This window comes from Stylophora pistillata, chromosome 6, assembly GCF_964205215.1.
Source record: "Stylophora pistillata chromosome 6, jaStyPist1.2, whole genome shotgun sequence".
NCBI lineage: Eukaryota > Metazoa > Cnidaria > Anthozoa > Scleractinia > Pocilloporidae > Stylophora > Stylophora pistillata.
In genome coordinates, this window is record NC_142524.1 from 17,269,587 (window position 1) to 17,294,129 (window position 24,543).

Genomic DNA, 24,543 nt, shown 5'->3' on the forward strand with positions numbered 1-24,543 from the left:
CCAAATAAAAACGAGAGTTTTAATATTACGACGTAAACACAACGACGTTACAATTCTAGTGTTCTCGCGCAAGCAGTCTTGGGTAGAGCGTTACAACAGTTGCGATGGCCAGCGGCCGCTCCATGCTCCCCCCCCCCCCCCCACACACAGTGAGTCAACAAGACGAACGACAACCTAAAAACAACCTAAATGAACCTAGATCTCAAACAACAAATTAAACAGTTTCCATGAAAGGGCTACAAGTGTTCTCAGTTAGATCAGAATTCAACATCGCTCTCTACCAACAGATTCCTCCAACACGCATAACTTTGCGGCAGGTCGAATCAGGGTTCCGTTAGGAGTTTTCACTTCTGCCATACGAACTCTACCATCCTTCCCAGGGAATGTCTTTAGAATTCGTCCGAGGGGCCAATGTGACCGAGGCGCATCATCAACCTTCATTAGAATAAGATCTCCTTCCTTCAAGTTCCTTCGTTCTTTATTCCATTTTGGGCGCATTGTCAAGGTAGGGAAGTATTCTTTACGCCACCTCCGCTATATCATGTCAGCTAGCGCTTGGACCATTCTCCATCTCTTGCGGCTATTAATTTCTCGCTCCTCAAATCGGCCAGCTGGACTGTTTGGCGAGGCTCTTCCGATGAGAAAATGGTTTGGCGTCAGCGCTTCGAAATCGTTGGGGTCATAACTGACGGGAGTGAGGGGTCGACTATTAACAATAGCCTCTGTCTCGAGAAGGACTGTATGGAGTGTTTCCTCTGGTAATACCTGGTCATTTATAGCTCTGGTAATACCTGGTCATTTATAGCTCTGGTAATACCTGGTCTTCATAGCTCTTTTGACCTGCTTGACCATTGACTCGAATATTCCTCCCATGTGTGGGGACGACGGCGGGTTGAAGTACCAAGTGATCCTTTCTCGGGCCAGCTCGCCGGTAATTCGTCCCTGACTCAAGGACTTTAAAGCTTCACCTAACTCTCTGTTCGCTCCCACGAAATTAGTTCCGTTGTCTGAACGGATTGTCTTTGGGTTGCCTCTTCTCCCACGAAACCTTTTCAACGTCATGATGAACGAATCAGTACTCAGATCGCCTGCCACCTCCAGGTGAACCGCACGGGTAGTAAGGCATATGAAGATACACCCCCACCTCTTCTCAGTTACTCTTCCCTTCTTGACACTAATTGGACCAAAATAATCTACACCCGTGTTGGTAAATGGAGGCTCGCTAAGGGCGAGTCGTTCTCTGGGTAAAGAGGCCATCACAGGAACGGTTGGCTTAGCTCTCCTTCTCTTGCAAAGAAGACATTCATTGATGATTCTTCTAACAAATGACCTTCCTCAGAGGATCCAGAACTGTTAGCGCACGAGAGCCAGTGTGTGCTCCCTTCCTACGTGGAAGTGTCTTTCGTGGATGTCTTGAACCAACAATCTAGACTGAGGATGTACCGGGGAAAGTAATGCTTGATGTTTTGCTTCAAATGGTATCGGAGCTTTAGTTAGCCGACCTCCAACTCTGATAATTCCATCAACGAGGACTGGTTGCAGTGGAAGTAGTGGACTGTTAGACGAGAGAGCTCGGTTCGCTTGCAGGTCCTCGTAGTCGTCCTTAAACGATTCAATTTGAGCTTGTTTACACAAGGCTAGCGAGGCTTCTTCGAGATCGGCGGCGCTCAAACACATGGTTTGACTTTCTGGAGGCGAATTCATCTTCTTTATTTTACACCTCAGAATGAATTTGTATCTCATCCACCAAGCGTACTGCCGACTTAGCTTTCTCCAAGAGGAGTACTTCTTCCATTGCACCATGTTTGTAGATGAAGTAGTGGACACAGCAAGGACTGAGCCCTTAAATTCGAGCTCGGTTTCATCCACAATTGGTACCTCTTTAGTACTCGGCCATTCTGCTTCAGGCAACATTAGAAATTCTGGACCACTGATCCATCTACATTTCGGAGTCAACTGCTGAATATCCTTCCCTCTCGTGCAGTCATCGGCCACATTCATTTTGCCAGGAATGTGATGCCAGTCGTTAACGTCCGAGTTCGAGACGATTTCAGCAACTCTGTGAGACACGTACGTGCTAAATCTCCGCTGAGTGTTACTAAGGTAGTGAAGCACTATCCTGGAGTCACTCCAGAAATGCGTTTGATCGATTTCAATGTCGATTTCTTCCACTATCTTAGACCTCAGGCTAGTGGCTACAACGGCAGCCTGTAACTCCAGACGCGGAATGGTCAAGGCTTTGATTGGTGCAAGCCTAGTCTTACTTAAAACAAAGCTCACATTAACATCTCCACGAGTCACCAAACGGAAATACGCAACTGCTCTCTAAGCGATTTTTGACGCGTCGCAGAACACGTGTAGTTGTACCTTTAGGCATCGGTCGCGGTGGAAGCCATACCACCGGGGAATCATGATCGTTGGATTTCAAACCTTCTTTTCAACCTTGCCTCTTCTGGAGGATATCATTGGGCAGCTCGCTATCCCACTCAATCTGACGTCTCCACAACTCTTGGATGATCACTTTCGCCTTTATTACGTAGGGCGCGGCAAGGCCTAGGGGATAAAACACGCTACTCGTGGCACTCAATATTCCTCGCTTGGTGTTTGGGAATTTACTCTTCGCTTGTTCAAGACTCAGCAGATCTTGCTCTGCACACCACTTGACGCCTAAGGCTCTTTCTTGAGGCAATCCATTACGATCTAAGTGAATAATGTCGCACGCCACTTCTGACGAAGGGATTGCTGTGAGCACTTCTCGGCTGCTTGACATCCACTTCGTTAGGCGAAACCCGCCAGTTGCTAGGATTCCTATCAAATCTTTAGCCAGACCTGTGGCTTCATCGCAGTTTTGCTTCGATGCTAGGAGGTCATCCATATAGAAATTACGTCGAACAGCGTTGATGGCATCCTCGCTGAATTTCCTTTCCTGATAACGAGCAGTTCTCTACAACGCATAGTTTGCGCAACACGGTGAATCCACAGCGCCAAACACGTGAACAGTCATCTTATATTCACTTGGTGTCTTCGTTTCATCTAAGTCTCTCCACAAGAAGCGCAAAGAGTCTCTATCTTCACAAACTCTCACTTGATGAAACATTTGTTCAATGTCCGCCATCACGCCGATCCTTCCTGTTCGAAATCTCATAAGGACCCTTACCAAACTGTTCAACAGGTCGGGGCCAGTCAGAAGCTTGTTATTCAAGGAAACACCATCAAATTTTGATGCGGCGTCAAAGACCACACGAACCTTTCCAGGCTTGTTTGGATTAACATCTGCATGGCGTGGTAAGTACCATGTTTTGGGGGTTATCACTTTGGCCTCTTCTTGTGTCATCCTTTGGGCGTGTCCTTTAGTGACATAATCGTTGATGACATTCTTATATTTCTCTGCTAGCTCTTGGTTTTTCTTGAGTTTCTTCTCAGTGGAATGAAGTCTTGAAACTGCCATAGCATAATTGGTAGGCAAGACTGGTTCACATTTCCATAACAGTGCCGTTTTGTAGTGGCCTTCCTCCTTGACTGTGTTGCTTTCAAGGATGGCCAGAGCTTGTTTGTCTTCAACTGACAAGGTGGACTCAGAGAGAACTCGCTTGGTTGAGTAAGAGTCGATCTCCCAAAATCGTTCGATTTGATGCTGCAATGTAGTCTCTCTATCTGATGCGAGAAAGTTTGCACTAATTGTTTCACAGTGTCCTTGATTCACATTTCCAAACAGCGTCCATCCAAGTCTTTACTGCGATGGGCTCATCCCGTCGCCCCTGGCGGACCTCAAGGTGAATCAATAAGTGAGCCATGTCAGCTCCAATGAGAACCATCACGTCACCACCTTGGAGTTCAGGAAGATCTACGTCAGATAAGTGATTCCACTGCTCGACGGTCCTTTTCGTCGACAACTTGAGAGATGGAATGTTGAGTTTTTTGATGACCCAAGCTCCATGCACCATAACCGGGTCTGGCTGTTCTTTAGAGGAAAGACTAAAGCTTACCCTGTCTAAGTTCTGAGTAGTAGCTTCATTGCCAACTGTATTAATGTTAAGGCGATATGTCTCGCCAACAAGTTGTAAGCGTTCAGCTAAGTCTTTCCTAATCAGGATTGAGTCACTTCCAGGATCAAGGACAGCATATGTGTCAACCGTGTTCCCTTGACTATGAATTCGAACTGGGAGCACTTGAAGGAGGACCTTCCGCTGAGGTTGAAAACAGACTTGGTTGATGTTGGTCTGGACGATGGGCAACGAATTTGACACCGGTTCTGGGTTACGGGCATTTTCCTTCGGAGAAGCCGATGTTTGGATAAAGCTACTTTCGTTGCTGGTGAGGCTAGAACGCGACTCTACTCGAAGATCCTTGTGTAAAAGGGTGGGGTGGGAACGCCCGCACCGTTCTTTAAGACAACGCTTTGTACTCGGGCAATTCTTGACTTGGTGGTTCGTTTTCAAACAATTGAAACAAAGTCCATGTTCCCTTGCAATTTTTCGCCTTTCTTGTAGGTGCTCAGACTTAAAGACAGGACAAAAGGCAACAGGGTGTGTGTACTTGCAGATGACACACCCCTTTTTATTGGATGGGGCTTTCTCCTGCTCTTTGTTCAATGATTGGGTTTGGGCTACTTTGGAATCTGACAAGTCGCTGCTGTTGCTTAGGGCGTCAGGAGACCCTCTTGTCGTCGTGGCGAGGGAATTTAACTTAAGATTTGGCTTTGCTTTGGGGTACCTTTGTTTCTTGTTCCATTCTTCGCATATGAAATCTTCAAGGGGGTTAAACAGTGTTTCTACTCGCTTGCGTAACCACTGCTCAAACTCTACCAGGGTGGATCTATCACTGCGTCCATCTATGTATTCAAACCATCTTACTCGAAGTTTCATGGGTAACCTCATCTTTACACACCATGTCGTACATGCTTTCACTTGGTAATAGTAGTCACGTAATGCTTCCCTATCATTTGAGGGTACATAGGCACTGTTGAGCATGTCATTCAGATAAGCTGTGGCGACACTGTTGGGGTTCCCAAACTGACATTTTAAAGTCTTAAGGCCAGTTGGGTAACTATGACCTGTAACACCTAGACTTTCCACTGCTTTCTTAGCTTCCCCGTCAAGATTTTGGAATAAATAAGCCATTCTATCTGAATTGGTGAGGGTTGTCTTGTTGTGAATTTGATCACGAAACCTCTCAATGAATTTAGGCCACTCGATAGGTTTTCCTGTGAATTTGAAGAGCTCAAGCGGTGGTAATCGCTGCTGTTCTTGAGCTCGAAGAAGAGCTACACTTGAATGTGTCTGGAAGCTAGTAAAGGACCACTGAAAGGCTGTTTCCTGGCCTTCTCTCAATTTGTCAATAAATGTATCAACCGGTTCTTCTACTTGAAGTGAATGACTTTCATTTCTGCTAGGTCCACCAAAGTGAGGGGTTGATGTGCTCCGGCTGGCTGGGGCCCATTGTGTTACGTAAGATGGTTGAGAGTGGTTTCATGGGGCAGTGAAGTTTGAATTGCAAGGAGTTTGGGTTAAGTTGTCATGGCAACTACCACTAGGTGTTGATGCCAGAACAACACTGCCATCCTCCACTAGGGAACTAACTGTCGGAGGGACTTCTCCACCAGGCCCACGGCAAAATGACCAAGTAACGGAGGTTGTTGTAAGAGCAGCTGTATTACTATTATCAAATGACGCAGGTTTTCGCGGGGACGCGGTCACATAACCAGGTGAAGACAAATCTCTGTAAGATGGAGGCCTCAAGGCTAGACTAACAGGGGTAGCAGCAGTTTGAGACGAGTATTTTCTTTCAGGACTGTATAATCCCCGTTGAGGCGACTGCACTGCAGTACTGAGTGTTAACATATCTGATTCACTTGCTTAGGCAACTGGTACCAGAGTAGAGCCTAAAGTGAGGCTATTCCTATAAGCTGCATGGAACTCTAGATACTTTACTGGCAAGGGCTTAGAAATTCCACGCAATGGAGAGCATTCAAATGAGACAACTTTTCTATCAGAGATGACTCTGTGTAAACATCTCCCTTGAGTTCTTGGAAATCGTATCCCTTAGTAATCCCGGGCTCAACTTCAGTACAGGGACTGTCTTTGCGTTCAACCTCAGAGGTTGCCTTAGGACTGGGCACTACATGTTTCAAAGATGGCGAAGATTTACTGACCTTGAAGATTTCATCATTAGAGCCCTTTCCTTCGTTAAATTCTTGACCGTATTTCATGATCAAGATGTGCCATCTCAGCTTGATTTTGAGCGGAAATCACAGCCATTTCGTCTTCTCTTTTCTTTCGTAGTAGGGCGAGCTCTCGTTTTCGACATTAGAGTTTCCACTCTAATTCCCTTTGAACCATTTCTTCTTGAAACTCCTGTTCACGTACTTCATTGTCTCTCTTAACTCGTTCGGCCAGCTGTTTTGCTTGAAAGATTGCGATGGAGGCCTTTACTTTAGCGTCTCTTCTTCTTTTTGACGAGGACGACGAAGAACTAGAGTGAGAAAGCGCTTTGGAATGACCAGAATCGACCTGGCTTACGGAATCTTCAAGAGTCACTTCAAGGCTGCTGTGAAGCGGTGATATCACACATTCGTCGACCAAGTGTCACGATTCTTTATTGCTCATCGTGAGCGACTGATTTGTATCCGGCTCGAATGGACCAAAATTGGTAAGACAAAATAAATACGAGAATTTTAATATTACGACGTAAACACAACGTTACAATTCTAGTGTTCTCGCGCAAGCAGTCTTGGGTATAGCGTTACAACAGTTGCGATGGCCAGCGGCCGCTCCAACCAGGAAAAATTTGTACACACATTTTTTTTTGTGCTCTCCTCACCGATCTTTCTTTTTCTAGTACCTATTTCCTTCAGAAGAGGAAAGATATGCGCAGGCCTCCCGGTTAGCTCAATGGATAGAGCGCTGGACTGTTGTCAGTGTAATACGCAGACTGCGGACTGCAGACCGGCAGACTAAGGGTAAAATGCAGACTGTGGACTGCAGACCAGGGGTAAAATGCAGACTGCAGACTGCAGACCAGGGTTAAAATGCAGACTGAGGGTAAGATAAAATATTAATAATAAAAAACAAGACTTTGGAGTGTTCCTACCGGTCAGCATTAGATTCCATCCACCAAAACCACCTCGGTCGAGAGGGACTGAGGTGGAATACTTAACAACTTGCAAATCATAACCGAAGATTCTTGGAAATCCGCGCGGAGACATAGCCGAACACCCGAAGAACAAACAGAAACAATATGGCGGGAATTTTAAAGCGTGCCTGATGGTAAAGATGCGGATAATTTTGGATACGTAAATTCTGTTGATGAGGCGTATAAACTCATTGCGGAATTCGAAACAGGATCGACGACGAAGTTTGCTTGCTTTAAGGCTGACAAAGGTTTCGGAAACACTGGTATGCCCATATATATTTGAAAGCGTTACGTCGTGCTAGCTTGTATCACTCTCGTCCTTGCTCTACTGATCCTATCTTCCATCACAATTTAACAACAGATCACTCGAACAGAAGTCACAAATTACTCTGGGAATATCCACCAGACATTAAAGGTACAAAAAATTCCTTTTAATGGTGTGCCTTTCATAATTTTGGGAAGGAAAGTGTTCGATTGTCAGCACGGCAAAGATAGAAAAGCTGGAGAGAAAAGGAAACGAAAAGACGCAGAAGTAAATGAAATATTGCACTGTACATACACATATTTTTCTCATCCACGACATTGGTGTTACTACTGTCACTTATGGCTTGTGAACCCGAAAGGTCAGATACACATCGATCACTGGGTCATATGACATTGATCTCAGAATACTTTTATGACAAACGCGATAACACTTCAGTCTCGGCTAAATTGAAGATGGTTTAGAACTTACCAATTATAAAAACCTTTCACAGACGTATGCTGCTGACAAAAGAGAAAATAAACGCAATTCTACGCATTTTTATTTCTATCAAGCTGTCATATGTCGGCTCCTTATCTTTCAAGGCATCACGCAATGACACTTCTGTTTCTTCACATTCCGAAAAATATACAGCTTGAGAAATGCACTATCACTCATCTTACGCTGATATACTTGTCTTTTACAGAAGGCTGGTCACAAAGATTTCGTGTTCAAGAAAAGATTTCACGTTCAAGACACGCGGAAGTTTGACTGCAAAGTACAGATAAAAATGCGAGAAATTTTATTTTTTGCAGAGCACAAGGTAGTTCCACTCGCGTATTGACAGAACGAATTCGGTTTAATAAATCCGATAGGCGTTATCACGGTCCAAAATTCATGCTACATAATCACCGGCTTATTGACTGGAACGAAACTGGGTGGTCTCGTTTTTGATTATTCAAGACACTTCCGAGCTTCCTGATTTTTTTTCTCTGTCTGGAAGTTGGTGTGCTGAAACAAAGCTAACACACTGCCAGCACCAAGTTGTCTTTTCATCCACATAAACGCCATGAATCAATTTTAAAACCTGACAGAAAAGTTGAGTTGAAGCAGCGGGAAAAGCTTATTTGTGCACTGCATCAGAGGCATTCAGTTTACTGTTACAAGGCATCCATTTTTTTCCTTCAAATGTGTGATTTTTAGTCTTTCAGATTCAAGAAGACAGCAAAAAGAGATGGGAGACTGTGTCTAGAAATTTGCGAAAAGCTTTACAAGGGATCGCTAAGTACGAAAGAAGGATTTACATTGAACTAACTCTCATTACTGACCATCAGAATCACTTTGTTGGCGAGGTAACTTAGTGTTCAACACGAATTAATGCAACGGTCAATGAAAAAAATTACGCAGCGGGCAAGCCGGTCAAAGTGTGACATAAAAGTGCCTGTACATTTTTTGCCATGATTTCGTTTTCTTTGTTGTTGTTAAAGTACAATTTCAAACATTCATATAGTACAAAAAAATGGCAAAGGAGTAAATAACGTATAGGTGTGTATTACTGGGGCGTTCCCACTTGAAATAGCGAGCATTTTCACAGTTCGAGTTTTTTATTTCTATAGGTTGCTGGAATATCTCAACCCCTTGATGAGAAGATCATCAAGAGGATCCACGAGCTCGTTGCGGGGGGGAGTTAAGGAAATATATGAAAAGAGACGGCATTTGAAAATCTTTGTGAAAGAGGTCTTGTTTCGAGATGATCAGCACAAAACACAAACCGACGATACTTCCCTAGGACATCTGACCTGCGCATGTATCTGACCTGCGCACGCACATGTATCGAGCTACGGTTACAAACCGCATTTCAAGAACTGACCCGGCAAATGTCCTCATAAAGACAGATAAGTGGAGAAAAGTTTACAACGCTGATTCCTTTTTCTTTTGTCCCCACTCAGAACAAGTAAACACGCCTAAAGAGGTTCCAGTCTGGTCTGAAAATGAAAAAGAAGAAGGTGATCACTGCAAAATGATGCATTAGGGTTCTTATTTATAGCGTATTGTTTATGGTATATCTGTGATCTTTGCCCCGCCTTGACGAGATATCCCTTGATTTTACCATACCGCTTTCTTTTGTTGCTGTTGTTATAGATGAGTTGGATGAGGAAGTACGTCTCACTCAAGAGGGGGGAGAACAAGAGTGGGCAATCACCTCAAAGAGGAAATGGCAATGGTAAAAATGTAAAGATCACAGAATATTAAAACTTCAAAACAGTTTGGTTTAAATATCAAGATGGTAAGACCAAAAAAAACGAGAATTTCAATGTTACGACGTAAACACAACAACGTTACAATTCTAGTGTTCTCGCGCAAGCGGTCTTGGGTATAGCGTTACAACAGCTGCGATGGCCAGCGGCCGCTCCATCCTCCCCCCCCCAGTGAGTCAATAAGACGAACGACAACCTAAAAACAACCTAAATGAACCTGGATCACAGACAACAAACAGTTTCCGTGAAAAGGCTACAAGTGTTCTCAATTAGATCAGAATTCAACATCGCTCTCTTCAAACAGATTCCTCCAACACGCATAACTTTCCGGCAGGTCGAATCAGGGTTCCGTTAGGAGTTTTCACTTCTGCCATACAAACTCTACCATCCTTCCCAGGGAATGTCTTTAGAATTCGTCCGAGGGGCCAATGTGACCGAGGCGCATCATCAACCTTCATTAGAATAAGATCTCCTTCCTTCAAGTTCCTTCGTTCTTTATTCCATTTTGGGCGCATTGTCAAGGTAGGGAAGTATTCTTTACGCCACCTCCGCCATATCATGTCAGCTAGCGCTTGGACCATTCTCCATCTCTTGCGGCTATTAATTTCTCGCTCCTCAAATCGGCCAGCTGGACTGTTTGGCGAGGCTCGTCCAATAAGAAAATGGTTTGGCGTCAGCACTTCGAAATCGTTGGGGTCATCACTGACGGGAGTGAGGGGTCGACTATTAACAATAGCCTCTGTCTCGACAAGGACTGTATGGAGTGTTTCCTCTGGTAATACCTGGTCAGTTATGACAGTCTTCATAGCTCTTTTGACCTGCTTGATCATTGACTCGAATATTCCTCCCATGTGTGGGTCGACGGCGGGATGAAGTACCAAGTGATCACTTCTCGGGCCAGCTCGCCGGTGATTCGTCCCTGACCCAACGACTTCAAAGCTTCACCTAACTCTCTGTTCGCTCCCACGAAATTAGTTCCGTTGTCTGAACGGATTGTCTTTGGGTTGCCTCTTCTCCCACGAAACCTTTTCAACGTCATGATGAACGAATCAGTACTCAGATCGCCTGCCACCTCCAGGTGGACCGCACGGGTAGTAAGGCATATGAAGATACACCCCCACCTCTTCTCAGTTACTCTTCCCCTCTTGACAGTAATTGGACCAAAATAATCTACACCCGTGTTGGTAAATGGAGGCTCGCTAAGGGCGAGTCGTTCTCTGGGTAAAGAGGCCATCACAGGAACGGTTGGCTTAGCTCTCCTTCTCTTGCAAAGAAGACATTCATTGATGATTCTTCTAACAAATGACCTTCCTCGGAGGATCCAGAACTATTGGCGCACGAGAGCTAGTGTGTGCTCCCTTCCTACCTGGAAGTGTCTTTCGTGGATGTCTTGAACCAACAATCTAGACTGAGGATGTACCGGGGAAAGTAATGCTTGATGTTTTGCTTCAAATGGTATCGGAGCTTTAGTTAGCCGACCTCCAACTCTGATAATTCCATCAACGAGGACTGGTTGCAGTGGAAGTAGTGGACTGTTAGACGAGAGAGCTCGGTTCGCTTGCAGGTCCTCGTAGTCGTCCTTAAACGAATCAATTTGAGCTTGTTTACACAAGGCTAGCGAGGCTTCTTCGAGATCGGCGGCGCTCAAACACATGGTTTGACGTTCTGGAGGCGAATTCATCTTCTTTATTTTACACCTCAGAATGAATTTGTATCTCATCCACCAAGCGTACTGCCGACTTAGCTTTCTCCAAGAGGAGTACTTCTTCCATTGCACCATGTTTATAGATGAAGTAGTGGACACAGCAAGGACTGAGCCCTTAATTTCTAGCTCAGTTTCATCCACAATTGGTACTTCCTTAGTACTTAGCCATTCTGCTTCAGGTAACATTAGAAATTCTGGACAACTGATCCATCGACATTTCGGAATCAACTGCTGAATATCCTTCCCTCTCGTGCAGTCATCGGCCTCATTCATTTTGCCAGGAATGTGATGCCAGTCGTTAACGTCCGATTTCGAGCCGATTTTAGCAACTCTGTGAGACACGTACGTGCTAAATCTCCGCTGGGTGTTGCTGAGGTAGTGAAGCACTATCCTGGAGTCACTCCAGAAATGCGTTTGATTGATTTCAATGTCGATTTCTCCCACTATCTTAGACCTCAGCCTAGTGGCTACAACGGCAGCCTGTAACTCCAGACGCGGAATGGTGAAGGCTTTGATTGGTGCAAGTCTAGATTTACTTAAAACAAAGCTCACTTTAACATCTGCACGAGTCACCAAACGGAAATACGCAACTGCTCCGTAAGCGATTTCTGACGCGTCGCAGAACACGTGTAGTTGTACCTTTAGGCATCGGTCGCGGTGGAAGCCATACCACCGGGGAATCATGATCGTTTGAGAGGATTTCAAACTTTCTTTCCAACCTTGTCACTTCTGGAGGATATCATTGGGCAGCTCGCTATCCCACTCAATCTGACGTCTCCACAACTCTTGGATGATCACTTTCGCCTTTATTACGTAGGGCGCGGCAAGGCCTAGGGGATCAAATACGCTACTCGTGGCACTCAATATTCCTCGCTTGGTGTTTGGGAATTTACTCTTCGCTGGTTCAAGACTCAGCAGATCTTGCTCTGCACACCACTTGACGCCTAAGGCTCTTTCTTGAGGCAATCCATTACGATCTAAGTAAATAATGTCGCACGCCACTTCTGACGAAGGGATTGCTGTGAGCACTTCTCGGCTGTTTGACATCCACTTCGTTAGGCGAAACCCGCCCGTTGCTAGGATTCCTATCAAATCTTTAGCCAGACCTGTGGCTTCATCGCAGTTTTGCTTCGATGCTAGGAGGTCATCCATATAGAAATTACGTCGAACAGCATTGATGGCATCCTCGCTGAATTTCCCTTGCTGATAACGAGCAGTTCTCTACAACGCATAGTTTGCGCAACACGGTGAATCCACAGCGCCAAACACGTGAACAGTCATCTTATATTCACTTGGTGTCTTCGTTTCATCTAAGTCTCTCCACAAGAAGCGCAAAGAGTCTCTATCTTCTTCACAAACTCTCACTTGATGAAACATTTGTTCAATGTCCGCCATCACGCCGATCCTTCCTGTTCGAAATCTCATAAGGACCCCTACCAAACTGTTCAACAGGTCGGGGCCAGTCTGAAGCTTGTTATTCAAGGAAACACCATCAAATTTTGATGCGGCGTCAAAGACCACACGAACCTTTCCAGGCTTGTTTGGATTAACAACTGCATGGTGTGGTAAGTACCATGTTTTTGGGGTTATCACTTTGGCCTCTTCTTTTGTCATCCTTTGGGCGTGTCCTTTAGTGACATAATCGTTGGTGACATTCTGAGATTTCTCTGCTAGATCTGGGTTTTTCTTGAGTTTCTTCTCAGTGGAATGAAGTCTTGAAACTGCCATAGCATAATTGGTAGGCAAGACTGGTTCACATTTCCATAACAGTGCCGTTTTGTAGTGGCCTTCCTCCTTGACTGTGTTGCTTTCAAGGATGGCCAGAGCTTGTTTGTCTTCAACTGACAAGGTGGACTCAGAGAGAACTCGCTTGGTTGCGTAAGAGTCGATCTCCCAAAATCGTTCGATTTGATGCTGCAATGTAGTCTCTCTATCTGATGCGAGAAAGTTTGCACTAATTGTTTCACAATGTGCCTTGATTCACATTTCCAAACAGCGTCCATCCAAGAGGGATCTTTACTGCGATGGGCTCATACCGTCGCCCCTGGCGGACTTCAAGGTGAATCAATAAGTGAGCCATGTCAGCTCCAATGAGAACCATCACGTCACCACCTTGGAGTTCAGGAAGATCTACGTCAGATAAGTGATTCCACTGCTCGACGGTCCTTTTTTTCGACAACTTGAAAGATGGAATGTTGAGTTTTTTGATGACCCAAGCTTCATGCACCATAACCGGGTCTGGCTGTTCTTTAGAGGAAAGACTAAAGCTTACCCTGTCTAAGTTCTGAGTAGTAGCTTCATTGCCAACTGTATTAATGTTAAGGCGATATGTCTCGCCAACAAGTTGTAAGCGTTCAGCTAAGTCTTTCCTAATCAGGGTTGAGTCACTTCCAGGATCAAGGACAGCATATGTGTCAACCGTGTTCCCTTGACTATGAATTCGAACTGGGAGCACTTGAAGGAGGACCTTCCGCTGAGGTTGAAAACAGACTTGGTTGATGTTGGTCTGGACGATGGGCAACGAATTTGACACCGGTTCTGGGTTACGAGCATTTTCCTTTGGAGAAGCCGATGTTTGGATAAAGCTACTTTCGTTGCTGGTGAGGCTAGGACGCGACTCTACTCGAAGATCCTCGTGTTAAAGGGTGTGGTGGGAACGCCCGCACCGTTCGTTAAGACAACGCTTTGTACTCGGGCAATTCTTGACTTGGTGGTTCGTTTTTAAACAATTGAAAGAAAGTCCATGTTCCTTTGCAATTTTTCGCCTTTCTTGTGGGTGCTTAGACTTAAAAAAAGGACAAAAGGCAACAGGGTGTCTGTACTTGCAGATAACACACCCCTTTTCATTGGATGGGACTTTCTCCTGCTCTTTTTTCAATGATTGGGTTTGGGCTACTTTGGAATCTGACAAGTCGCTGCTGTTGCTTGGGGCGTCAGGAGGCCTTCCTGTTGTCGTGGCGAGGGAATTTAACTTAAGATTTGGCTTTGCATTAGGGTACCTTTGTTTCTTGTTCCATTCTTCGCATATGAAATCTTCAAGGGGGTTAAACAGTGTTTCTACTCGCTTGCGTAACCACTTCTCAAACTCTACCAGGGTGGATCTATCACTGCATCCATCCATGTATTCATACCATCTTACTCGGAGGTTCATAGGTAACCTCATAGTTGCCCTGCTGAGATACTCTGGGGTTTGAAGAATAGCTGACAGACCCATCTTTACACATCATGACGTACATGCTTTCACTTGGTAATAGTAGTCACGTAATGCTTGCCTATCATTTGAGGGTACATAGGCACTGTTGAGCATGTCATTTAGATAGGCTGTGGCCACACTGTTGGGCTTCCCAAACTGACGTTTTAAAGTCTTAAGGGCAGTCGGGTAACTATGAACTGTAACACCTAGACTTTCCACTGCTTTCTTAGCTTCCCCGTCAAGATTTTGGAATAAATAAGCCATTCTATCTGAGTCGGTGAGGGTTGTCTTGTTGTGAATTTGACCACGAAACCTCTCAATGAATTTAGGCCACTCGATAGGTTTTCCTGTGAATTTGAAGAGCTCAAGCGGTGGTAATCGCTGCTGTTCTTGAGCTCGAAGAGCTACACTTGAATGTGTCTGGAAGCTAGTAAAGGACCACTGAAAGGCTGTTTCCTGGCCTTCTCTCAATTTATCAATAAATGTATCAACCGGTTTTTCTACTTGTAGTGAATGACTGTCATTTCTACTAGGTCCACCAAAGTGAGAGGTTGATGTGCTCCGGCTGGCTGGGGCCCATTGTGTAACGTAAGATGGTCGAGTGTGGTTTGATGGGGCAGTGAAGTTTGACTTGCGAGGAGTTTGGGTTAAGTTGTCATGGCAACTACCACTAGGCGTTGATGCCAGAACAAAACTGCCATCCTCCCACTAACTGTCGGAGGGATTTCTCTACCAGGCCCACGGCAAAATGACCAAGTAACAGAGGTTGTTGCAAGAGCAGCTGTATTACTATTCTCAAATGACGCAGGTTTTCGCGGGGACGCGGTCACATAACCAGGTGAAGACAAATCTCTGTAAGATGGAGGCCTCAAGGCTAGACTAACAGGGGTAGCAGCAGTTTGAGACGAGTATTTTCTTTCAGGACTGTATAATCCCCGTTGAGGCGACTGCACTGCAGTACTGAGTGTTAACATATCTGATTCACTTGCTTGGGCAACTGGTACCAGAGTAGAGCCTAAAGTGAGGCTATTCCTATGAGCTGCATGGAACTCTAGATCCTTAACTGGCAAGGGCTTGGAAATTGCACGCAATGGAGAGCATTCAAATGAGACAACTTTTCTATCCAGAGATGACTCTGTGTAAACATCTCCCTTGAGTTCTTGGAAAACGTATCCCTTAGTAATCCCGGGCTCAACCTCAGTATAGGGACTATCTTTGCGTTCAACCTCAGAGGTTGCTTTAGGACTGGGCACTACATAATGTTTCAAAGATGGCGAAGATTTACTGACCTTGAAGATTTCATCATTAGAGGCCTTTCCTTCGTTAAATTCTTGACCCAGTATTTCATGCTTAAGATTTGCCACCTCAGCTTGATTTTGAGCGGAAATCACAGCCATTTCGTCTTCTCTTTTCTTTCGTAGTAGGTCGAGCTCTCGTTTTCGACATTCAAGTTTCCAGTCTAGTTCCCTTTGAGCCATTTCTTCTTGAAACTCCTGTTCACGTACTTCATTGTCTCTCTTAACTCGTTCGGCAAGCTGTTTTGCTTGAAGGCTTGCGATGGAGGCCTTTATTTCAGCGTCTCTTCTTCTTTTTGACGAGGACGACGAAGAACTAGTACGAGAAAGCGCTTTGGAATGACCAGAATCGACCTGGCTTACGGAATCTTCAGGAGTCACTTCAAGGCTGCTGTGAAGCGGTGATATCACACATTCGTCGACCAAGTGTCACGATTCTTTATTGCTCATCGTGAGCGACTGATTTGTATCCGGGTCGAAAGGACCAAAATTGGTAAGACCAAATAAAACGAGAATTTTAATTTTATGACGTAAACACAACAACGTTACAATTCTAGTGTTCTCGCGCAAGCAGTCTTGGGTATAGCGTTACAACAGTTGCGATGGCCAGCGGCCGCTCCACAAGAAATTAATGTTACGAGTAGCAGTCAGTTATTGGTAGAGTTTTATCAAGTCCATTACATTATTAAATTCAGAGTTACTTTGTTTTGAGAGAAGGAAATTGAGGAGCTGTAATATACTTATCATCATGGCAGGACCACACAGTAAAATTTGTTTATAGAGACTTTTGGAGGAGAGGGGGAAGACTTGTGACAAGTTGGCTGACAAAAACATGAACTTTACCAAATGGGTTAAGTGCTCAGTATTTCAATCAGCTATGGCTCAAATCAAACTTTACATTTGCTTCAAGTTTATTCCTTTGTGTTTGCCTTTCTCTGTGTTTATTTTTCAGGTTATGTTACACAAAAGAACACAAAAATAATAATGCTTTTGAATATTAGGAGCCTGGCATAAGCAAGAAATCAAAGTTAATTTGGGTAATAAAGTTAATTTGATCTTCCAATGTTCTTTAATTTTAACCACTAATAAAATTTTCCATTTAAATTTATCCCCTCCATTGTTTTGGATGTTGTATGCAAAAAAAACAAACAAACAAAAAACATTCAGCAACAACTGTCCTATGTTGTGGTAAATAACTTATCACAAAATACATGGTATATTATGATTTTATTTACCAAAGTGGCAAAGGCCTTTCACTGTCTATCCATAAATTAAAAGGGGAAATAATTTGTAAAATGTAAGCTAATGATGCTTAGATGAGAAAGCATCACAAACATTGATACATGCCTTAGTAACTGGACGGATAGATTACTGTAATAGTATTTTATATGGTTTACCAGCTACAGAATTATCTAAGCTCCAACGCCTTCAAAATTCGGCAGCAAGGGTTATTTTTAATATCCCAAAGATGTGTCACATCACACCAGTTCTATGAGAACTGCACTGGTTACCTGTTCAGTTTAGAATACAGTTCAAATTTATCATGATCACTTTCAAAGCAATTAATGGACATGGTCTAATCTAGTTACAAGATCTTGTTAAGTTGCAGCAGAAGGGACCATAAAACTTAAGATCTAGTAGTAAGGGTCTCATGCTGCAAGCACCAAATGCCATAACAAAGAAAACATTAGGCGATCGTGCTTACATGTGTGTAGCACCTAAACTTTGGAACAGTCTTCCTTACAAAGTGTGTAACGAGGCTGATTTTAGGAAGTTTAAAATTTTACTTAAAGGATCCCTTCCAACCACAATACCCTGCGCACCCAAACAGAAAAAATAATTAAGAAATAACTAGTCAGATAGAAAGAACAATAAATTTGGAACGCGATTGAGGAAATTCAAGACCTCAGTGAGGCAAATGTACTCGGATGAACGAGGATTTCTTTCCACTTCACGACATGTCCAATACCGGATGGCAGAGAAAATGGTGGATTTCACATATCGCGCGCGCAATGTATTGTGGTTGGAAGGGATCTTTTAAGACTCACCTTTTTAATTTAGCCTTTAATTAGGATTGAATTGTGCATGGTTTAATAGTTTTTTACAATTTAGATAAGGTTTTTATTAGTTTTGTAAATTTGATAAGGGTCTTACAGTAATTCATTATCTGATGTAATTTTTATATTCTATAATTGTTATGCGCATTTGATCATATGTAAATGGCTTTGTGCACTACAAACATTAAACTATTACTGTTCTACATCTTGAGTGTATAATTAATCATCCATGTGAAATAGGTTACTTGAAATCAATGTGAAAGATTTGTAAGATATTCAGACTCCTGATAACAATTACTGATGTGCTGATTTTTAGTATTTTAAAGTAATGATTTTAGAGGAAGTAGAGGAAGAAACTTCTGGATATGGAATTTTGTTGCAAACATCTGTGAAATCAGTTAAAAACTCTCTCTTATCATATTTCAAGAGTACATGATTGCCACACCAAAACCTTTTGTATTCTACATTGAACACCATGTGATGATTATGGTTTCAATAATAAAAGCTGCTGACTTAAGAACTTTGCAAAAATATCTATGAACAAAGAAATAAACTGTGGTTAATTACTCCAGTAGCAGGTCAAACCATTCCTCTCTAATGGAAGTAACAGAAATTGTCATGATGGTGGTTTTGGTGGATGGAGAGAGAAACATCCACCAAAACTACTTTAATCTAATTTCATGTCTTATGATTTCATTATGAACGTTTGGTCAGCAATTGTGCATTATAAGAAATAATTAGCCAGAAAGTAAACTGCTAATGTTTTGGGGAATATAATTCTTTTGCTTCCTTGAAGGTCTAACATTGGCCATAGATAGAATTCAAAAAGTACTGTTGTTGGTTTTGATCACTGTTTTGGTGGATGTCCACGCCCGACATCCACCAAAACTACCAAATACCTTGGCACCTTTCAAATATCGGAAGTATCTGCCTAAAATTGCGCGAAACGTTTTATAATACTACCATCAAACAATAAATTAGTACTTACCATTTCTCGGGTGTAAAGTTTTGACGCAATTTTCCAAACAAATATTCCACTCAAGTCATCGGGATGAATTCGGCATGTTTTCGTAGCTTCATAACTATTGAGAAGTATAATCGGTCATGAGGTGTCCATCATTCCATCTCAGTCCCTCTCGACCGAGGTGGTTTTGGTGGGTCGGCATTTGATAACATAGGGTGAAGTAGACCCGAATAATTAGCATTTTCCGATCAGGGTTGTGACGTCATCTTCCGACCGCACTGTAAACTTCGGAAATTAACATGGCGGCGTAAGTGTGAAACCAGTAGTTCGTGTTGCGCACGATTGCAGGCTGTAAGCTCAGACTAGGCCAGGCATCTTTTTAGTGTACGGAATTGCAGACTGATAAGCATTTCGCTGGACAAGCAGAAGAATGTTTCCGGACCTACTTACTTAAATGAAGGACTCTATGCTACCTCACCCGATGTTACTTTTCAGTACTACAGGACAATACATAAGTACATAACATAGGGTGAGGATTAACTTTGAGCGAAGGCACATTTATTCATGATTATGTGCTTGGGCTACATGTGTACTTTAAAATCAACTACTATCCTTACTATCCCATCGAAGGCTAACATCAGAACTAATATAAAATAGAATTGCGAGTGTTGAGAGTATCTTTGAGGTTTACCGTTTTACGCCGTACGAAAAGCCAGCTATACATATAAAAAGGCGATAAATAAAGAAGAGTAACCTTCCATCCCCTCGCCCCTCAGTCTTGATGGTTTCGCCAGTTGAACTTGAACTCCCCTCTTCCGATGAGCTGCCTGTTCAAGTGGGAAAATCTGGCGGGGGAATTGAATGTGGTACCTATGTTTACAATGGAAGAAGCGAAAGAATCTTTTTTTGTCCGTGGAAATTTCCGAAACATTCGGCTACGTTTAGTCTTTGGATCATGCCAAAAAGATGATTTCAAAATATGAAACGACGAACACCGTAAAATTTTCCAGTTACAAGGCTGACAAGGACTTTTTTTTCATACAGAAACATAAACTTCCATCTTCATTTAAGAATTTCATCATCCACTCAATAGAAGAGCTTCTGCTATTTGAACATACACAATCTTCATCATTATTTTTGCTTTCCTCAGTTGGTTTTATAACCAGCTGTAGTTCATCTTTCTTTGTAAACAAGTATGTGTGCATTCAGAGTAAAACTAATAATCTCTTTCAACAATAAATTGCCACATTAAAATTTGAAGCGCAGTCAGGATGAGACATTAAAATACACTAAAAAGGTTCTTTCTCAGTATTTAATATTAAAATTTAAAACTCACTGCAGATCGAAAAGATACAAAACATGAAAGATCAAAAGAATCAAAACGATTGAGAGATGATATGGCAAAAGGAAATGTGAGGTCTGAGCTGAGAATTTACATAGAGTTTCCTACTGAGACTGACCATGCACATCATCTCATGGGAGAGGTAAGATAATAGAAGGTGACGGTATGAAGTCCACCTGCAACTGCCAGTACCAATCAATGTTTGGTTAATCAGAAAAAAAATTTCGCTTTCTTTCCGGTATTTAATGAGGTGTGTGGCTGACAGGATCATCAGACAAATTGAAAAGCTTGTCAATGAGGGAATGAAAGACACCCATGAAATACGGAGACACCTGACTGTCTACATAAAAAATGAAATATATTAGCAAAGGATGAAATCCAGCCATCTCCCTCAAACCAGAGGTTTTATCCTAAGCTGAGTGATATAAGGAGCCACATGTAACAAGCTACCATAAAGCACAGATTCTCAAAAAGTGATAAAGAGAATGTGGCAGAAAAAGTTATCCGGTGGAAAGCATCTAGCCCGGAGGACTTCATCTACTTCCAGCCATGTGGAGATGTCTCTTCAGCCACAACAGATGGAGAAGACCACACTACAGAACAGGATCCCCACATCCTTCTGTTTGTCCATCAAAGTGCCTGGCAGCACAGACTCCTGAAAAGATATGGCAACATTTGTCTACTGGATGCCACATACAAAACTACCCATTATGCTTTACCTCTGTTTTTCCTTGTGGTGCGCACAAATGGTGACTACCAGGTAGTTGGATCATTTGTGGTGCAATTCAAACAGCATTCTGATAAAAATCAAACTGGGCTTAGTTGTCATTTGCTTTCGCAAATGCGAAACCTGATCGAAGTGTGGATGATGAAAGGTAGATATCTAAAATGTATCTAATTGAACTTTTCCAATGCCACCAGTTTTGAGAGTTTCAATTACAGTATTTGTGAGCTCCAATGAAGCATGCAACAGTATATTTGCTAACAATTTTTTGCCAAAACCTAAACAACAAATGAATTATCTGACTTGTGAAAAAATTCATTTTGGCTGGGAAAATCTGACATATCACTCACTTAAGTCAGTAAGCTAGGCCAGAGTATATTGTAAATATTGAGGTGCATTTAAAGTTTTGATGAGCCAACCACACCATGTTATTTACAAAACAGTATGCAGTGTCATATATATATAATGTACATGCATGACATATTCTGTGATTAATATGCTTTACAAAAAAAAAAAAAGAAGAATTTCTATATGTTTATTCAATGATAAAACAGGATCATATTCCTATGGAAGAATGTTATTATGTTGTAACAAGAATTTTCTCTTAAGCTGTTTATTTGGAATAAGGTTTGTTCTAGTCTGCATGCAGACATTTTTGTGTTTTCTTTGTTTCACTTTTTCCACACTAAGACATTTCGCCAGTACAATCACAACAACAAATGGCACACATGAAGTACTTGTCACCTAGCTTCTTCACACCATTTTGTCCATAAGGTCTCATGTGTGGGGTAAGTTGATTTTAAAAATATTGCACACCAGAAGGTTTCAGTTCTTATTATATGACTGAGAAAATTACCTCTTTATGATTGACTGATAGCAGGCAAATTTATCACTAATTCTTAATTTGAACTGCATTGCTAATGAATGCAAGCATGTTTGTAATTTTCTCAGTCATATAATAAATGAGTAATCGTAACAGAAAGCTATAATGATTAAGGATTTACACTACTTGCAATATTTGAAAATTCTTTAAAATTGCACTCGCTTAAAAGCTCATGCAATTTTGAGAGAATATTTAAAATATCACTTGTAGTGTAAATCATTAGTTGCATTATGTAACATTCACATTCATACAATTATCAATACAACATCCATACCCCAGAGACATAACAATCAGTTAGATTCAGGGTTGCCCAGAGGGCATACAATCAAGGTGAAGAAGCAATGATTTGATTGGTACATAACTTGCTCTGAATTTGTTGCTCTTAACCAATTTTTCAAAAAATGTTCTTCAAGTTATTAATATTATTAAGATAAATGTAAACTTGTTAAAATTGACGGAAGTTTTGGCATAGAAAAATAACACTAATATTGCATAAAGCTCCATCCCTTAAACAAAGAAGGCCAAAAACAGAGTGTATATGATAGACACTGAACTACATAACTTAGAATTCTCAAAATAATAACAATAATCCTCACCCTATGTTATGTACTGTCCTGTGCAAAAGGTCCAAATAACATCGGGTGAGGTAGCTCGAGAATAGGTCGGCTCGTGAGTTCCTCCGGAAACATCCATCTGCTTGTCCCACGAACTGCTTGGTCTACAAACGTAAACGTAAACGAAAACGATGCGTGGCCTGGGGCCTGTTTCTCGAAAGTCCCGGTAACTTAACGGGCCCGTAAAGCTGTTCTGTCTTCATTCAAGATGGGGATTTCGAAAGTTTTGAAAATGATACAATAAAACTATCGGCTAAAGAGACAAAAAGGACTGGTTTGGGTGCCAGAACCTGCTTTCCTATCCTTTAAATTTTGCTTTTAAAACATGGCTTCGTGCCCGTTAAGTTACCGGGACTTTCGAGAAACAGGCCCCTGGTCTGAGCTTACAGCGTACAATCGCCCGCCACATACTGGTTTCACGCTTACGTCGCCATGTAATTTCCGAAGTTTACAGTGCGGTCGGGAGATGACGTCACTACGATGATCGGAAAATGCTAATCATTCAGGTCTACTTCACCCTATGTTATCTGATGCCGACCGTTTTGGTGGATGGAATCTAATGCTGACCGTTCCTACCCGTACCTGTAATTTTTTTTTCAAAATTCTGAAAACTCAAACTAATAGGCGTTTATTCACCCTAGTCAAGCATATTATCAACCTCGAGTTCTTGCGCTCTCCATTTTGTTGAACCAAGTTCCCCAAAAGCGCCCAAACTGCTCGCAATGCTACTGCATCTTACCTTTGTTTACATGTCGGCCATTTTGAATTGTGCTTTCGCGAATAGGTCTGGGACCGAGTAACTCTTTCAGCGTTCAAATTCTTCATATGACCTTGGAATTGTTTGAAAGACAAGGCAAGCAAAACACGACAGCACAACAACAAGGTAAGGTAAACTTGTAGGTATCGAGCATAGTTTGTGAAAGACATTAACGCAAATTATCGAAAATTACCATGAGATCGTCGTCCTCGTTTTCCGACATTTTATAGTGCCATGTGACTTGGGGACGACGTGACTTTCATGATACTGCGTGAAGCGGACTTTGTGTGTTTCGTGAGTCCTGACGTGACATTATTTTACGGGTACGAACACTCTTTATTTCATCCTTAAGACTCGTTTTTTATTATTAATATACCCTCAGTCTGCATTTTACCCCTGGTCTGCAGTCTGCATTATACCCTCAGTCTGCATTTTACCCCCGGTCTTAAGTCCACAGTCTGCGTTTTACACTGACCGCTGGATAACATTCTCTGGCGGACAAGTCAATAACCAGTTTTTAAAAAGCACTGCTAGTAAAAAAAAATTGTAAAGGTTTTAGTATCCTGTGCTTGGCTAAGTAGATTGTGATCTATATTTGCTAGTGAGATGTTGTAATATAGCAATCTTTCCATTATCTGACCATACAGTAGTGCCGGTAGATAGTGACTCATCCACTGGATAAAGTTATCCAGCCTTTCATTACTTGAGCCAGATCTGCCACCCAAGACAAAAGCTGCCGATAAATGGATTAAAGTGTAACCAAGAATTTTTAATTTTTTTTAATTTATTGATTCATTATAGATTCCAACAATTAAGAGGCTCCTCTTCTGTAACAGTACTAATCTAATCTAAGTATAAATAGATATGTAGTAACTAATTAAAAGTACAATAACAATAATAAAATTAATCAATGTAACTTATCATGAGATATTAAAATATACAATACATATTATGTGGATTCATGACCGATATTTAGCAAACAAATGTTTCTTAGCACTACGGCAAAAAACACTATGTTCTAGAATGTTTCTTGTTGCTATCGGGAGTCTATTGAACAACGTTGCCGCCGAGTGCTGGAAAGTTCCTGATTCTCTAGGAGTAAAAAGTACGGATGCTGTTGATGATCTTAAATTATAAGCAGTTACTTCATGGAGAGTCAGTTTCAGATACAGTCCGACCTCTATTAAGCGGCCACCCTCGGGACTTTGAAACGTGGACGCTTAATAGAGGTTGGCCGCTCAATAGAGGTACAATTTTAATTGGATAGGAATGGCAGAAAACATGATTTTATTGACTCTATATAGCAAAAAAGTGAACATATATGAAGATAAATCCAAAATTCATTGTAACAAAACATCAAGTGCATTTCCAGCCCATGC

The 24,543-nt window shown here is 42.2% G+C and overlaps 7 protein-coding genes across 8 annotated transcripts; all 7 read right to left on the reverse strand.

The window, feature by feature from the left end:
- LOC111324072 (uncharacterized) lies at nt 1-23,987 on the reverse strand. 2 transcript variants are annotated; one of them, XM_088724710.1, is made up of 4 exons: nt 22,390-23,987; nt 18,869-20,841; nt 15,818-16,139; nt 1-9,357 (listed from the first exon to the last, which is right to left on the reverse strand). In XM_088724710.1, exon 4 carries the CDS (start codon nt 5,118-5,120, stop codon nt 3,684-3,686), a length of 1,437 nt encoding a protein of 478 aa, XP_088580836.1. In that variant the 5' UTR covers nt 5,121-9,357; nt 15,818-16,139; nt 18,869-20,841; nt 22,390-23,987; the 3' UTR covers nt 1-3,683. The 2 variants fall into 2 exon arrangements, with proteins under 2 accessions (XP_088580836.1, XP_088580835.1); XM_088724709.1 differs by lacking the exon at nt 15,818-16,139 and having other exon boundaries at nt 22,390-23,986.
- On the reverse strand, nt 796-1,257 carry LOC148728581 (uncharacterized). Its single transcript, XM_088724986.1, has one exon. It carries the CDS (start codon nt 1,255-1,257, stop codon nt 796-798), a length of 462 nt encoding a protein of 153 aa, XP_088581112.1.
- Nucleotides 1,354-2,875, reverse strand: LOC148728582 (uncharacterized). The gene is made up of 2 exons (XM_088724987.1): nt 2,443-2,875; nt 1,354-2,237 (listed from the first exon to the last, which is right to left on the reverse strand). Exons 1-2 carry the CDS (start codon nt 2,873-2,875, stop codon nt 1,354-1,356), a joined length of 1,317 nt encoding a protein of 438 aa, XP_088581113.1.
- On the reverse strand, nt 9,927-10,436 carry LOC148728583 (uncharacterized). Its single transcript, XM_088724988.1, has one exon. The coding sequence runs from the start codon at nt 10,434-10,436 to the stop codon at nt 9,927-9,929; it is 510 nt and encodes a 169-aa protein (XP_088581114.1).
- LOC148728584 (uncharacterized) lies at nt 10,457-12,019 on the reverse strand. The gene is made up of 2 exons (XM_088724989.1): nt 10,997-12,019; nt 10,457-10,894 (listed from the first exon to the last, which is right to left on the reverse strand). Exons 1-2 carry the CDS (start codon nt 12,017-12,019, stop codon nt 10,457-10,459), a joined length of 1,461 nt encoding a protein of 486 aa, XP_088581115.1.
- LOC148728585 (uncharacterized) lies at nt 12,059-12,487 on the reverse strand. Its single transcript, XM_088724990.1, has one exon. It carries the CDS (start codon nt 12,485-12,487, stop codon nt 12,059-12,061), a length of 429 nt encoding a protein of 142 aa, XP_088581116.1.
- On the reverse strand, nt 12,557-14,549 carry LOC148728586 (uncharacterized). Its single transcript, XM_088724991.1, has 3 exons — nt 14,173-14,549; nt 13,372-13,767; nt 12,557-13,289 (listed from the first exon to the last, which is right to left on the reverse strand). Exons 1-3 carry the CDS (start codon nt 14,547-14,549, stop codon nt 12,557-12,559), a joined length of 1,506 nt encoding a protein of 501 aa, XP_088581117.1.
- Nucleotides 23,988-24,543: the final 556 nt, after the last annotated feature.

What these genes read in the sequence shown, in the direction of transcription:
- LOC148728581 (XM_088724986.1), bottom strand. Translation starts at nt 1,257, where the DNA reads ATGGCCTCTTTACCCAGAGAACGACTCGCCCTTAGCGAGCCTCCATTT.
- LOC148728582 (XM_088724987.1), bottom strand. Translation starts at nt 2,875, where the DNA reads ATGGATGACCTCCTAGCATCGAAGCAAAACTGCGATGAAGCCACAGGT. An exon ending in TATCCTCCAGAAGAGGCAAG is followed by an intron (nt 2,238 to 2,442) that starts GTTGAAAAGAAG and finishes CACCAATCAAAG; the next exon opens with CCTTGACCATTCCGCGTCTG.
- LOC111324072 (XM_088724710.1), bottom strand. Translation starts at nt 5,120, where the DNA reads ATGGCTTATTTATTCCAAAATCTTGACGGGGAAGCTAAGAAAGCAGTG.
- LOC148728583 (XM_088724988.1), bottom strand. Translation starts at nt 10,436, where the DNA reads ATGAAGACTGTCATAACTGACCAGGTATTACCAGAGGAAACACTCCAT.
- LOC148728584 (XM_088724989.1), bottom strand. Translation starts at nt 12,019, where the DNA reads ATGATTCCCCGGTGGTATGGCTTCCACCGCGACCGATGCCTAAAGGTA. An exon ending in TCCACGAAAGACACTTCCAG is followed by an intron (nt 10,895 to 10,996) that starts GTAGGAAGGGAG and finishes CTTCTTTGCAAG; the next exon opens with AGAAGGAGAGCTAAGCCAAC.
- LOC148728585 (XM_088724990.1), bottom strand. Translation starts at nt 12,487, where the DNA reads ATGGATGACCTCCTAGCATCGAAGCAAAACTGCGATGAAGCCACAGGT.
- LOC148728586 (XM_088724991.1), bottom strand. Translation starts at nt 14,549, where the DNA reads ATGGGTCTGTCAGCTATTCTTCAAACCCCAGAGTATCTCAGCAGGGCA. An exon ending in GTCCCATCCAATGAAAAGGG is followed by an intron (nt 13,768 to 14,172) that starts GTGTGTTATCTG and finishes TCGAATTCATAG; the next exon opens with TCAAGGGAACACGGTTGACA. An exon ending in GAAGTCCGCCAGGGGCGACG is followed by an intron (nt 13,290 to 13,371) that starts GTATGAGCCCAT and finishes TGAAACAATTAG; the next exon opens with TGCAAACTTTCTCGCATCAG.